At 37.9% G+C, this 13,898-nt stretch overlaps 1 protein-coding gene across 1 annotated transcript; it reads left to right on the top strand.

Annotated features, from left to right (window-relative positions):
* The first annotated feature begins 2,040 nt into the window (after positions 1-2,040).
* Positions 2,041-4,031, top strand: LOC134709233 (uncharacterized). The gene has a single exon (XM_063569403.1). The coding sequence runs from the start codon at positions 2,281-2,283 to the stop codon at positions 3,937-3,939; it is 1,659 nt and encodes a 552-aa protein (XP_063425473.1). The 5' UTR covers positions 2,041-2,280; the 3' UTR covers positions 3,940-4,031.
* Positions 4,032-13,898: the final 9,867 nt, after the last annotated feature.

Below are 13,898 nucleotides of genomic sequence, written 5' to 3'. Positions count from 1 at the left end.
GTGTGCGTTTAGTACTGGTATATTGTATACATACATATACAAGTGCGATGAACTTTTCAGGTTAGCGGTATTGCATGAAACGGCAAGACTCTGCGATATTGAATCACTTGTTTTATTATCATTTGTGAAAGAGTAGTTAGATTTTCTTTTCATAGGTACCTTTGATAAAATAAAATTGAGAATGGAAATGGGAATGAGTCAAAGAGACAATACCCGACTAAAGAGCAGACGACAGCCGAAAGCCACTAATTGGTCTTTAGCACAGCGAGAAAATCCCGCATCTGGAGGCGTGCTTCAGCTGCATCAAGTCAGAAGCATCTATTATTGTTTAAAACCCACTGTACAAACCCTTGGCCTATGTGCACAAATTTTGTTCATGGCACTCTCAAAACAGAATTTATGCCCTGATAATATCGATTTCAAATAAACTTTCAAATTTCATTATTAATTGGTTCTTAGGTAGCCTACTTGAAACTAATGAATATAAAGTGCACACAAAAAATGATTCTGGATTGCATGTATTAAGTTAAACCTTTATCGGGTATACCTAGAAACCGATATTATGGGTGAATCCGAATGTACAACACGCAGAATCGTTAAACGAGCAATCAAAAACATAAAAAGTAACATTTGCCCGAAGAATTTGCAAATTAAGCTGAATAACAATTCCATACTTATAGGAACCAAACATTTACAGGCAAACGATTTCCTTTGATTCATTCCGGATGCCGAATTCTGGGATCGAGGGAAATCCATGCACACAACACGTGTTTCATAAATCTCAATCCGGTACGCTATAGAACAAAAATACAAAGGTCAAACATAAAACGTATGAGAGAAATCGAACATTGGTGGGTTTTAAAACTTACAAAACTTGCATAAATGATGTCTTCTTCAACAGACACTATTGTTTTCCCGTGTTCAAGATATGAAAAAATAAAGAGGGGTTAATTTGCTAGTTTTTGATATCATGCAGGCTTTTCAACCATTTAAAATTTCTAGGGGAAAGATATTTGGAAGAGGAACAGAAATAAATGAACGTTAAATTGTAGGATTTTTTTTATATCAGAAATAGCAATTAAAACATAACATAAATCCATATTCCACTGGAAGTTTTTTAAAATATAAGTTTAAAAAATCTCAATATACGGGTTGCACTCTTGCCATTTATGTTTTGCTGTAAAAAAACCCGTTTTTTCACTCTTGATTTTGTTCACATTTTGTCATATCGGAGCATTTTATAGCTAAGTGTACGGTACAGTGTATGTGTGTAATAATTGTTGAAAACCGAACAGGGACAAGTAATTATTCCATCTGTGTCCTTTGGTCTTTACGTAGAGTTGTTCAAGTTGTTCCAATAATTGAATTGCAATCATACATTTGTACATACGACATTTATATCCTTTTCTTTACATATAAAGTCTCTGAATTATTGTATACTAAAAAATATAACACAAATGATCCCATACGTTTCGGCCATTACGGCCTTCTTCAATGGAATAAATTACAACATTCATTATATATATATTTATATATTTTATCAATTAAATGGTGGTCATACAGAAATACAAATGTAAGGCAAAAACTACATCATACCATTCAGAAGAAAAAAGGTATCAAATGTGGTCATCCGTTTGTATTGTAACATAATATTATTGTACTAAGAGAAGTACTTAGATGTTTCTTATACATGTAAGTAATTTATGAATCTTTAAACTTCGAAAAAATCAATAAAAAAAATCAAAAAAATCACTGTACATAAAATTTATTAAAAAAAATTGACAGTTAGAAAAATACGACAATATTATTATAAACACTGATCATTTAAAAAGAATTTAGTCTGTCTAATATGCGTAAAGATCAACAACTCTTATTATAAAAAGGTAAAGACAGCTAATTTGGTGTTGAATTTCGAACACATTATAATATATGATTTTAAACAATAGAGTACACATTTGAATCAAATTACCATAGAATAATATGTTCGTATCTGAAAGTTAAACACAACAAATATAAATTAAGCTTCTTAGTAACAAAATGGCGCTTTCTAATATAGTGTTGGAAAATTTAACAAATTGTCCAATTTGCAATGAAAATTTCAGTTTGCCAAGATTTTTACCGTGTTATCACACATATTGTCAACATTGTTTGAAGGATTATATCGAGTCTGAAATTGAAAAACACGGGAAAAGTTTAAGCAAGATAAAATGCGTAGTCTGCCAGAGTGATTTCCCGCTTATTCCCGACACGGAGCCAGAGAAGTATCTTGCAGAACTCCCAATGGATAACCTCGCACTCAGCATTATAAAGCGAAAAGAAGTCGGCGATTCAGAAAACATCTGCTACCCGTGTAAGCGGATAGACATTACCAGTCCAGCAGTATGCTACTGTTCAAAATGCGTAGAGTTTCTTTGCAAAGATTGTGAAAAATACCACAAAACTAACAAAACAACAACTAACCATTTATTGGTAAGCATAGCCAAGATTGTGAAGGAAACAGATCTGTTAAAACATGCGCCACCGGTTATCTGCCCAGAACACCGGGAAAGTGAGATGTCGATGTACTGTTTTTCGCACGAAGTTGTCTGCTGTTCGTCTTGCGTTTCAGAGCATCACTCGCAGTGCAAAACTGTCGCAACAGTTGAACATGCAGTTGCTAGATTTAAAGAAAAACGTATGTTCGAGGCATTTAATAAAAGCATGCAAAAGTCGAAATTCAAGTATGACGAAGAGGTTAAAAAAGGAACTGAACATTTAGGACAACTAGATCACAGTGCCTCTTTCATATGTGCAGAAATTGAAGACATGCGCAAAATGATAAACAAACACTTCGATGAACTCGAGGTCAGTGCTAAGAAGCAGTTAGTTAGCATTAAAAATGAACAGACGGCTGAATTAGAAGATAAAATCGATGAGTTTAGAATGAGAAGCCTAATGTTGGAAGAAAGTGGACAGGTATTGAAAGCTTTCGTACAAAACGCATCTCCAGGGCTGCTTTTATTTGAAATGAAGCGATTGAAAAATCAGCATATGGAATGCGAAAAGTTTATTCACCAATCAAAAACTCTTCTAGCTAAACGGCTACTCGGTTTTGATCCCGACAAAAACGTTGATGGAATTACTTCAAGTCTGAAACATATGGGTAAAGTTTTCGTCAAGGGTGTTTTTGATATAACGCGAGACATACCCAAGAACACAATGACTTTGAAGACTAAACGAAAGAACGCAAGAATCACAGGAATCTCGTCTTTCCCTGATGGAAGAATAGTTTTAACTGACGAAAATAACTGTACGCTTACACTATTTGACGGAGAAGGTAATGAGCTGAGTGAACTGGTTCTTCTTGGAAAGCCCTGGGATGTGGCATCATTAGACCGACATCGATGTGTCATCACGATGCGAGGTCTAAACGTTTTGCAGTATGTCAATGTCAATGACATGACACTTTTACGTCAAATCGCGATAGACGATGGTGTATGGGGCGTTTCCGTTTATGGTGAAGAACTAGTTATCGGATTTGACAATAAAGTAGAAATATTTGATTTTGGAGGAAGATCTGAACATGTTATTCCATGTTTAGGATCAGACTATTACGTAACCATAGACAACTTAGGGAGGTTTTATCACAAACATCACGGGAACACGCTTCACTGTCGACACGTGTCTGGAAAATTTGCGTTTAGTTATTATAATGCGGAATTAGTCAATCTTACAGGAATTACAATTGACAATGACGGGAATATATACGTCGCTGGGTTTCATTCAAACAATGTTCACCAACTTACTCCAGATGGGACACTTATGCGGATAATTTTATCCGGAATGGATGGTATATATCAACCCCTTAAACTCCATTTCTCCAAAGATTTCAGCAAACTTTTCGTGGCAAATAATAATGGTTCATCTGTTGCCGTATACAGCTTCACAAATATATCATGATTGTTTCGATTAGTTTCTAAGATATACTTAGTAATAAACTTGTATTATATCGCAAGAATAGATTTTTAACAATTTAAATCTGTTCGTTTGGGTATTACCGTCACATTTCATGTTTATTGTTTTACATGTATAAAATGTACTGGAAATAAGTGGATTCACATATGTACACAATTCGAAATGTATATACTAAACGGTATATCAAGTTTACATGTATTACCCAATCAGGTGTTTATATATATATAACTATATAACGGGGACCTTTTTCGTCTGTCATTGTTATAAACTACCATGTAATGTATTTAAAGTTCAATTTCATTGTAATTGATCAAATAAAGATAAAAGGAAATTTCACGCTTAGTCATGCGTGAGTAATGCAAATGCATATTTATATTCAAAATTTATTTTTCTTATATCCTTATTAAAACCGATATGAATAGTTCATGTTGTATAATTTGATACAGAATCCGGAGTTTATTATTACACCAATACTTCATTTGAGAAGGGTACCGGGTATACCGATTTACCTCAGTCCGTCGTTTCCGTTCGTCCGTGACATGAAACTTTCGTTGCATGTTTCACTAAAGATTCCTTAAACTTTATATAAGCTTTATATTCGTTCAATTCGGTTAAAAGTTCTACAGAGGTCATGTTTACCTTGTTAAATTGTACATCGTGCCCGACTATAAATAAAATTTACTTACTTACTTACTTACTTACTTACTTACTTACTTACTTACTTACTTACAATTGAACTTAAAATCTCTGTCAAATTCCTTGTAAAGTTTTTTCTCTAAGGTAACTTTTCTACATGGTGGTTTGCCCATCTCTTGCCAACACGTCAAGCTAAATAACTTTAGGCATGAAAATGACAATATTTGTACATGTATTATACATGTTGTTAAAATTATACATGCTTTTTAAAAGGGGATATAGTTACGATACTGTTGTCAGGTCATTAAAGATTGCATATTTTGGCTTTAACATTGATTCACTGATGGGGTCTTTGCATCGGAACTAAACACATTTATTTCTAAAAAAAAACCAGTTGTTGGCATGACACGGGTTATGTTCTTCTCATATATTTTATGATAGTATGATACTAACCTCTAACGGGAGGGATTGTACCTGATATTCATATGATGAAGACATAATCTTTCAATCAGTTTAATTGAGGTCTGGAGCTGGCATGTCAGTTAACTGCTAGTAGTCTGTTGTTATTTATGTATTGTCATTTTATTTATTTTCTTTTGTTACATCTTTTGACATCGGACTCGGACTTCTCTTGAACTGAATTTTAATGTGCGTATTGTTATTCTTTTACTTTTCTACATTGGCTAGAGGTATAGGGGGAGGGTTGAGATCTCATAAACATGTTTAACCCCGCCGCAATTTTGCGCCTGTCCCAAGTCAGGCCTTTGTTAGTCTTGTATGATTTTAAATTTTAGTTTCTTGTGTATAATTCGGAGTTTAGTATGACGTCCATTATCACTGTACTATTATGTATATTTTAGGGGCCAGCTGAAGGACACCAACGGGTGCGGGAATTCTCGCTACATTGAAGACCCATTGGTTGCCTTCGGCTGTTGTTTGCTCTATGGTCGAGTGGTTGTCGCTTTGACGTATTCACCATTTCCTTTCTCAATTTTATTTTTGTTATTTTTTATTCTTTATTTATTAAAAAAACAGCTATGCTGATCTTCTATTTATAAATACTAAGTATTTCATTTTGACGACAGGACTGCATTGATTGTCGGTGTTATATAGCCAATCTTTCCCCCGGGGAAATTGCGCATCATTGTCATTCTCCCCCCGTAGAAATTTGGCAATACCGTCTGGATATGTTTCCACAAGTTTGTGTTTGTCCACTAGTCCGTCTACATTTTAATCGGTCTGTCTATGTATCTACTAGTCGGTATGCATTTTTAAGTTTGACTTCATAATCACCAGTCCGTCTTTGTGTCTACTATTCTGTCTACATGTCCACCAGTCTGTCTCCTCCGTGTTCAATAGGCTATCTTCATGTTTACCAGTCAGTTTTTTTTATATATATCAACCAATCAACATTACCATATCAGACTGTGTATGTGTCCACTACGGCGTTTTTCATTTGCGCCGATTTTTATTTTAATTAGCGCCGGTTCTATACAGGTGAATAACAGGTAAATTACAAGTACATGTTATTTTTCATTTATCATAGACCTGTTCCGTTAGCCAGTTGTATGAATTGTCAATCATTGAAATAGTCAATTACCAATGTCATTAGGTCTAAGACCTTTCGTTTTTCTTCTGATTATTTTCTTTTCTTCTGTCGTTTGAGATGCTTTTTTTTAATACCATATCGAATGGATTTTTGGCCAAATAGAATGATGTTGTACAGGAATGGGGGTTTCAAAACTCACCCTGTGTGACCAAATACTTATTCTCATAAGAGTTATCTCCCCGCGTTCCATTTTCTTGTTATCGCTATATCTCCAAAACCGTAAAAGATTCTAACAAACTGTTTTCACCATCTTGTTGGTCTACACTTTAAAAGAATGAATTGGTTTAACTGGAGTGATCAGAAGACAGCTAATGGAGTTATTTCCCTTTGAAAACTTAAGATAGGCGATATGTTGGATAAATTCCTACATTATAAGCCGTAGAGGCCTAGTCTTTTGATATGAAGTCCTTGGTCAATTTGAAGAAAATGAAGGTTAAGGTCAAAGGTCAAGATCATTTTCTAAATTTTGAATTTTGCTTGTTATCGTCATTCAAAAGAAACTGTAACAGTTAATGATATGATGTGTTTGCTAAATAACTGTTTACAATATAGCGCAACTTCAACCTATTTAAGTCGAATGTTTTGGTTTACCCTTATAAAATTTTCTTCCCTTTATGTACTAGTATTTGAAATCAGTATTTCTCCACAACCACACAAGTGATTGACCTGGAGCCTTCCGATTTGAGTTCACTGACACATGACCTTGAAATTAAGTTCAAGTTTGAAGGTCAAGGTCATATTTTAAATTTTGAATTTTGATGTCAGTGGTTAACCGTATAACAAATGTATCGCACGCTGCACTTTTTGTAATGCGTTTTGTTCAAAAATAAATATGATAACACAACAACATTAATAGATGTCGTCACCATTAACGCGTCATGAACCCCCTATGACATTTACTACCCTCCTATAGTCTCATAGGGGGTCACCACGTGATAGCGTTAAACCAATCACAACGTGATATTTTACCGGCAGTGCGATAATACAAGGGGAAAACATTAGCCTCTAGTGCTATCAGGAGGTGGTGGTGGGGGGATTGGCTTGATCTTGTTTTTCATCCCGTAACGCAGAGGGGAAAAAGTTGGATCGATCCAGTCCCCCTCGCCAAAAAATAGGCATGGGGGAAGAATGGCTATAGGACACCGGATAAAAAGGAGAGTAAAAAAGGGGTCCGTTAACATATTAACAACACCTCGATTTTGGCAAAAACAGTTAACAACCAATGCAAAAATACTGATAACATGCAGTTAACAAAGTGGGTTGAAAACAGTAAAAAAGCTTAAATTTGTTTCAGATAACAACACATTGAAAAGGGCAAAAAAAACCAGGTTAACATTACAAGGTATTGCCCTTTTTAAGTGTTATCTTCATAAAATAAATTGATTGTTGAAGAGTCACCCACTTTCAGATCTACTGAATAGTATATAATTGTTGGGATCAGATTGATATTTGTCAATTATGATCAAACGTACTTGCTAGATGCAGAGTTCGAACTCACAACCTTACTATTGACATGCTAGTAAATTAATACAGTATAATTGATAATCTTAAAAGAACGAAACTGGCGCATACAAATGTGAAGCACATATAATTTGTAGGGTACGGTTAGTAGAACAATCACTACACAAGACGCCAATATTATTAGTTTTACTACACATTAAGTTACCTTCGTCTCCAAAGGATATGACACTTCATGGAATAAGAACACTTAAGCTTTAATCAGGTGTATTTAGCTGCATGGCATTATAAATGGTATCTATGTGATTACTTTCTTGCATACGAACGTCGATTATACCGGCACGAGAACGTATCACTGTCTTGAAAAGTTTGGCGAATTACAGTCATTATCTGCTTTCCAAATAAATGGAATGATTTGCGTAATAATACCAAAATTCGACAAAGTCTCATTCTCATTTTTTATATTACCATAAAAATCAGAGGTGACATTGGCTGAACCTCGATCCCAGCACTCGAGTCGAGCACGCGACTGACCTGATAGGCGGGCCCGCTACCAACCAGTGAGACGATAACAAGGCACATATTATAAGTAATTCAGTTGTGGCAAACTTTGACCAAGTATAAAATACAGATTGTGAATTCTTGTTTGATATGAGAGACATAAACAAAACGAGTTATCGTCTGATACAATCTAAAAAAGATCATTTTCTATTACCTTTTTCTAAATGCTGGACGTACGAACGCCTTCCTTTTTTTGAAACAGATATTTTTCCTTGAATGCATTACTTAAATACTATCAATTTTTAAATTAGGATGTTTAAAGCATCTTATAAATCGTAGTATAATTCTTTTTTGGGTTATTCTAAAATACTCAAATTTAAGACAGTGATTTTTAAATTTGGTTCATCAAGAGATTGATCTCTTAATTTTTTTATAATCATTTTTAAAAAGACATCATTTGAAGTCTTATGCCGGCGTCACACATTGACGTATAGACCGGTGCACCAGATGTATACGTTAGTTGCACGCCAGAGGAACGCTAAGCAATAGCTCAACGCCCGTTGCATAAGTTTGAAATACGTCAGAATACAAACGTATGCAGCATAGAAATTTTCATCCAGCTCGAGCGTTTGTCAATTTTATACCAGTACGCTACACGCACGTAATACATACGCGCTACAAGCGCGTTGAAAACGCTACAGATAAGTTTCAGATACGTTTAGGGCACGTTGTATGCGCTTCAATCTCGTTCGACTTTTACTAAAACGTATGCGGGTTTGTTTGTAATACCTTACGTCGGGCGTTTAAAAAAATCATATACGCTGTCAATACGTTAGTTTTTTGTGGTTTCATTCAATCTGTCAATCATATCTGTAACGTGAGCACAACGAGCGTTAATCGAGTATTGGGCGTACGAAAAGCGTACCTAAGCGTTTTTCGGGCGTTCTAGAAACGTATGTTAGCGTATGCCTGGCGCTATTATAACTAGTGTGGATCTAGCCGGCGTTAATATTCATGAGGCTAGCCGTCAATAATATTCATGAGATCAAAACCGCGTTCGATGAAATGTTTTGGGTAGTTATTAGATTGTGACAATAAAATAACTTTTGCTGTTAATATCCATTATGGTTATGCTATTTATAGCAATATAAAGTAATTAGGAAATAGTAAGCCAATAGGTGTCTTCTGCAAGGTCCGCGTCATTTAAAATGAAAGTAAATGAAAAGTTTAATTGCATTGCCTCACACAACACAAAACAATTATGAACATTAAAAATGTTGTTATTATTGAATCAATGTAAACTATAGTAATTAAAACAAGATGATTAAATATAGGGTAATTAAATGGAATTAATTGTCATATGGGCATTCCATAATCTGTCCAATTCTAAAACTAAAATTTACAGTACATACGATAGTATCACACAATTAAAAAGATCAGAAAAACAAGAAACATGGTTTATTGAAGGAATATAATAAACAGAAAAATAGAAACTGTCAATTACTATTTCAATGACATAATTCTTCAAAATTACGGAGATCAATAAGAGTCTTTAATCTCAACATTACCAGTCCATTTAATTGCCTCTAAAATGGCCCATAGCACTTATGCCCTAGACCCGTACGAGTTAGTCAGAAAAGGATTAGAGGGGTACCCTGGTATATCACAAATTCGAAAATGAACTATTGCCGGCTGGCCAAACGAAGAGATTCTCCACGTGGGCAATGATACCAGAGGAAGAGGTTCATATTGCCTTTAAAATGGCCCATAGCACTTATACCCTAGACCCGTACAAGTTTGTCAGTAGAGGGTTCAAAGGGGGATATGGTATCCCGGATACAACGAATTCGAACTGAACTATTGCCGGCTGGCCAAACTGAGAGATTCTCCACATCGACCATTATACCAGAGGTAGAGGTTGGTATTGCCTCTAAAATGGCCTATAGCACTTATGCCCTAGACCCGTAGGAGTTAGTCAGAAAAGGATAAGGGGGGTACCCTGGTATATCACAAATTCGAAAATGAACTATTGCCGGATGGCCAAACGAAGAGATTCTCCACGTGGGCAATGATACCAGAGGAAGAGGTTCATATTGCCTTTAAAATGGCCCATAGCACTTATACCCTAGACCCGTACGAGTTTGTCAGTAGAGGGTTCAAAGGGGGATATGGTATCCCGGATACAACGAATTCGAACTGAACTATTGCCGGCTGGCCAAACTAAGAGATTCTCCACATCGACCATTATACCAGAGGTAGAGGTTGGTATTGCCTCTAAAATGGCCTATAGCACTTATGCCCTAGACCCGTACGAGTTAGTCAGAAAAGGATAAGGGGGGTACCCTGGTATATCACAAATTCGAAAATGAACTATTGCCGGATGGCCAAACGAAGAGATTCTCCACGTGGGCAATGATACCAGAGGAAGAGGTTCATATTGCCTTTAAAATGGCCCATAGCACTTATACCCTAGACCCGTACGAGTTTGTCAGTAGAGGGTTCAAAGGGGGATATGGTATCCCGGATACAACGAATTCGAACTGAACTATTGCCGGCTGGCCAAACTAAGAGATTCTCCACATCGACCATTATACCAGAGGTAGAGGTTGGTATTGCCTCTAAAATGGCCTATAGCACTTATGCCCTAGACCCGTACGAGTTAGTCAGAAAAGGATAAGGGGGGTACCCTGGTATATCACAAATTCGAAAATGAACTATTGCCGGCTGGCCAAACTAAGAGATTCTCCACGTGGGCAATGATACCAGAAAAAGAGGTACTTATTGCCTTTAAAATGGCCCATAGCACTTATACCCTAGACCCGTACGAGTTTGTCAGTAGAGGGTTCAAAGGGGGGATATGGTATCCCGGATACAACGAATTCGAACTGAACTATTGCTGCCTGGCCAAACTAAGAGATTCTCCACATCGACCATTATACCAGAGGTAGAGGTTGGTATTGCCTCTAAAATGGCCTATAGCACTTATGCCCTAGACCCGTACGAGTTAGTCAGAAAAGGATAAGGGGGGATACCCTGGTATATCACAAATTCGAAAATGAACTATTGCCGGATGGCCAAACGAAGAGATTCTCCACGTGGGCAATGATACCAGAGGAAGAGGTTCATATTGCCTTTAAAATGGCCCATAGCACTTATACCCTAGACCCGTACGAGTTTGTCAGTAGAGGGTTCAAAGGGGGATATGGTATCCCGGATACAACGAATTCGAACTGAACTATTGCCGGCTGGCCAAACTAAGAGATTCTCCACATCGACCATTATACCAGAGTTAGAGGTTGGTATTGCCTCTAAAATGGCCTATAGCACTTATGCCCTAGACCCGTACGAGTTAGACAGAAAAGGATAAGGGGGGTACCCTGGTATATCACAAATTCGAAAATGAACTATTGCCGGCTGGCCAAACTAAGAGATTCTCCACGTGGGCAATGATACCAGAGAAAGAGGTACTTATTGCCTTTAAAATGGCCCATAGCACTTATACCCTAGACCCGTACGAGTTTGTCAGTAGAGGGTTCAAAGGGGGGATATGGTATCCCGGATACAACGAATTCGAACTGAACTATTGCCGGCTGGCCAAACTAAGAGATTCTCCACATCGACCATTATACCAGAGGTAGAGGTTGGTATTGCCTCTAAAATGGCCTATAGCACTTATGCCCTAGACCCGTACGAGTTAGTCAGAAAAGGATAAGGTGGGGTACCCTGGTATATCACAAATTCGAAAATGAACTATTGCCGGATGGCCAAACAAAGAGATTCTCCACGTGGGCAATGATACCAGAGGAAGAAGTTCATATTGCCTTTAAAATGGCCCATAGCACTTATACCCTAGACCCGTACGAGTTTGTCAGTAGAGGGTTCAAAGGGGGATATGGTATCCCGGATACAACGAATTCGAACTGAACTATTGCCGGCTGGCCAAACTAAGAGATTCTCCACATCGACCATTATACCAGAGGTAGAGGTTGGTATTGCCTCTAAAATGGCCTATAGCACTTATGCCCTAGACCCGTACGAGTTAGTCAGAAAAGGATAAGGGGGGTACCCTGGTATATCACAAATTCGAAAATGAACTATTGCCGGATGGCCAAACGAAGAGATTCTCCACGTGGGCAATGATACCAGAGGAAGAGGTTCATATTGCCTTTAAAATGGCCCATAGCACTTATACCCTAGACCCGTACGAGTTTGTCAGTAGAGGGTTCAAAGGGGGGATATGGTATCCCGGATACAACGTATTCGAACTGAACTATTGCCGGCTGGCCAAACTAAGAGATTCTCCACATCGACCATTATACCAGAGGTAGAGGTTGGTATTGCCTCTAAAATGGCCTATAGCACTTATGCCCTAGACCCGTACGAGTTAGTCAGAAAAGGATAAGGGGGGTACCCTGGTATATCACAAATTCGAAAATAGATTATGTCGCATGGCCAAACGAAGAGATTCTCCACGTGGGCAATGATACCAGAGGAAGAGGTTCATATTGCCTTTAAAATGGCCCATAGCACTTATACCCTAGACCCGTACGAGTTTGTCAGTAGAGGGTTCAAAGGGGGATATGGTATCCCGGATACAACGAATTCGAACTGAACTATTGCCGGCTGGCCAAACTAAGAGATTCTCCACATCGACCATTATACCAGAGGTAGAGGTTGGTATTGCCTCTAAAATGGCCTATAGCACTTATGCCCTAGACCCGTACGAGTTAGTCAGAAAAGGATAAGGGGGGTACCCTGGTATATCACAAATTCGAAAATGAACTATTGCCGGATGGCCAAACGAAGAGATTCTCCACGTGGGCAATGATACCAGAGGAAGAGGTTCATATTGCCTTTAAAATGGCCCATATCACTTATACCCTAGACCCGTACGAGTTTGTCAGTAGAGGGTTCAAAGGGGGATATGGTATCCCGGATACAACGAATTCGAACTGAACTATTGCCGGCTGGCCAAACTAACAGATTCTCCACATCGACCATTATACCAGAGGTAGAGGTTGGTATTGCCTCTAAAATGGCTCATAGCACTTATGCCCTAGACCAGTACGAGTTAGTCAGAAAAGGATTAGAGGGGTACCCTGGTATATCACAAATTCGAAAATGAACTATTGCCGGATGGCCAAACGAAGAGATTCTCCACGTGGGCAATGATACCAGAGGAAGAGGTTCATATTGCCTTTAAAATGGCCCATAGCACTTATACCCTAGACCCGTACGAGTTTGTCAGTAGAGGGTTCAAAGGGGGATATGGTATCCCGGATACAACGAATTCGAACTGAACTATTGCCGGCTGGCCAAACTAAGAGATTCTCCACATCGACCATTATACCAGAGGTAGAGGTTGGTATTGCCTCTAAAATGGCCTATAGCACTTATGCCCTAGACCCGTACGAGTTAGTCAGAAAAGGATAAGGGGGGTACCCTGGTATATCACAAATTCGAAAATGAACTATTGCCGGCTGGCCAAACTAAGAGATTCTCCACGTGGGCAATGATACCAGAAAAAGAGGTACTTATTGCCTTTAAAATGGCCCATAGCACTTATACCCTAGACCCGTACGAGTTTGTCAGTAGAGGGTTCAAAGGGGGGATATGGTATCCCGGATACAACGAATTCGAACTGAACTATTGCCGCCTGGCCAAACTAAGAGATTCTCCACATCGACCATTATACCAGAGGTAGAGGTTGGTATTGCCTCTAAAATGGCTCATAGCACTT

Source organism: Mytilus trossulus, chromosome 1, assembly GCF_036588685.1.
Source record: "Mytilus trossulus isolate FHL-02 chromosome 1, PNRI_Mtr1.1.1.hap1, whole genome shotgun sequence".
NCBI classification, from domain to species: domain Eukaryota; kingdom Metazoa; phylum Mollusca; class Bivalvia; order Mytilida; family Mytilidae; genus Mytilus; species Mytilus trossulus.
The sequence above is the reverse complement of the archived record's forward strand: the minus strand, read 5'-3'. Positions and strand labels throughout refer to the sequence as shown.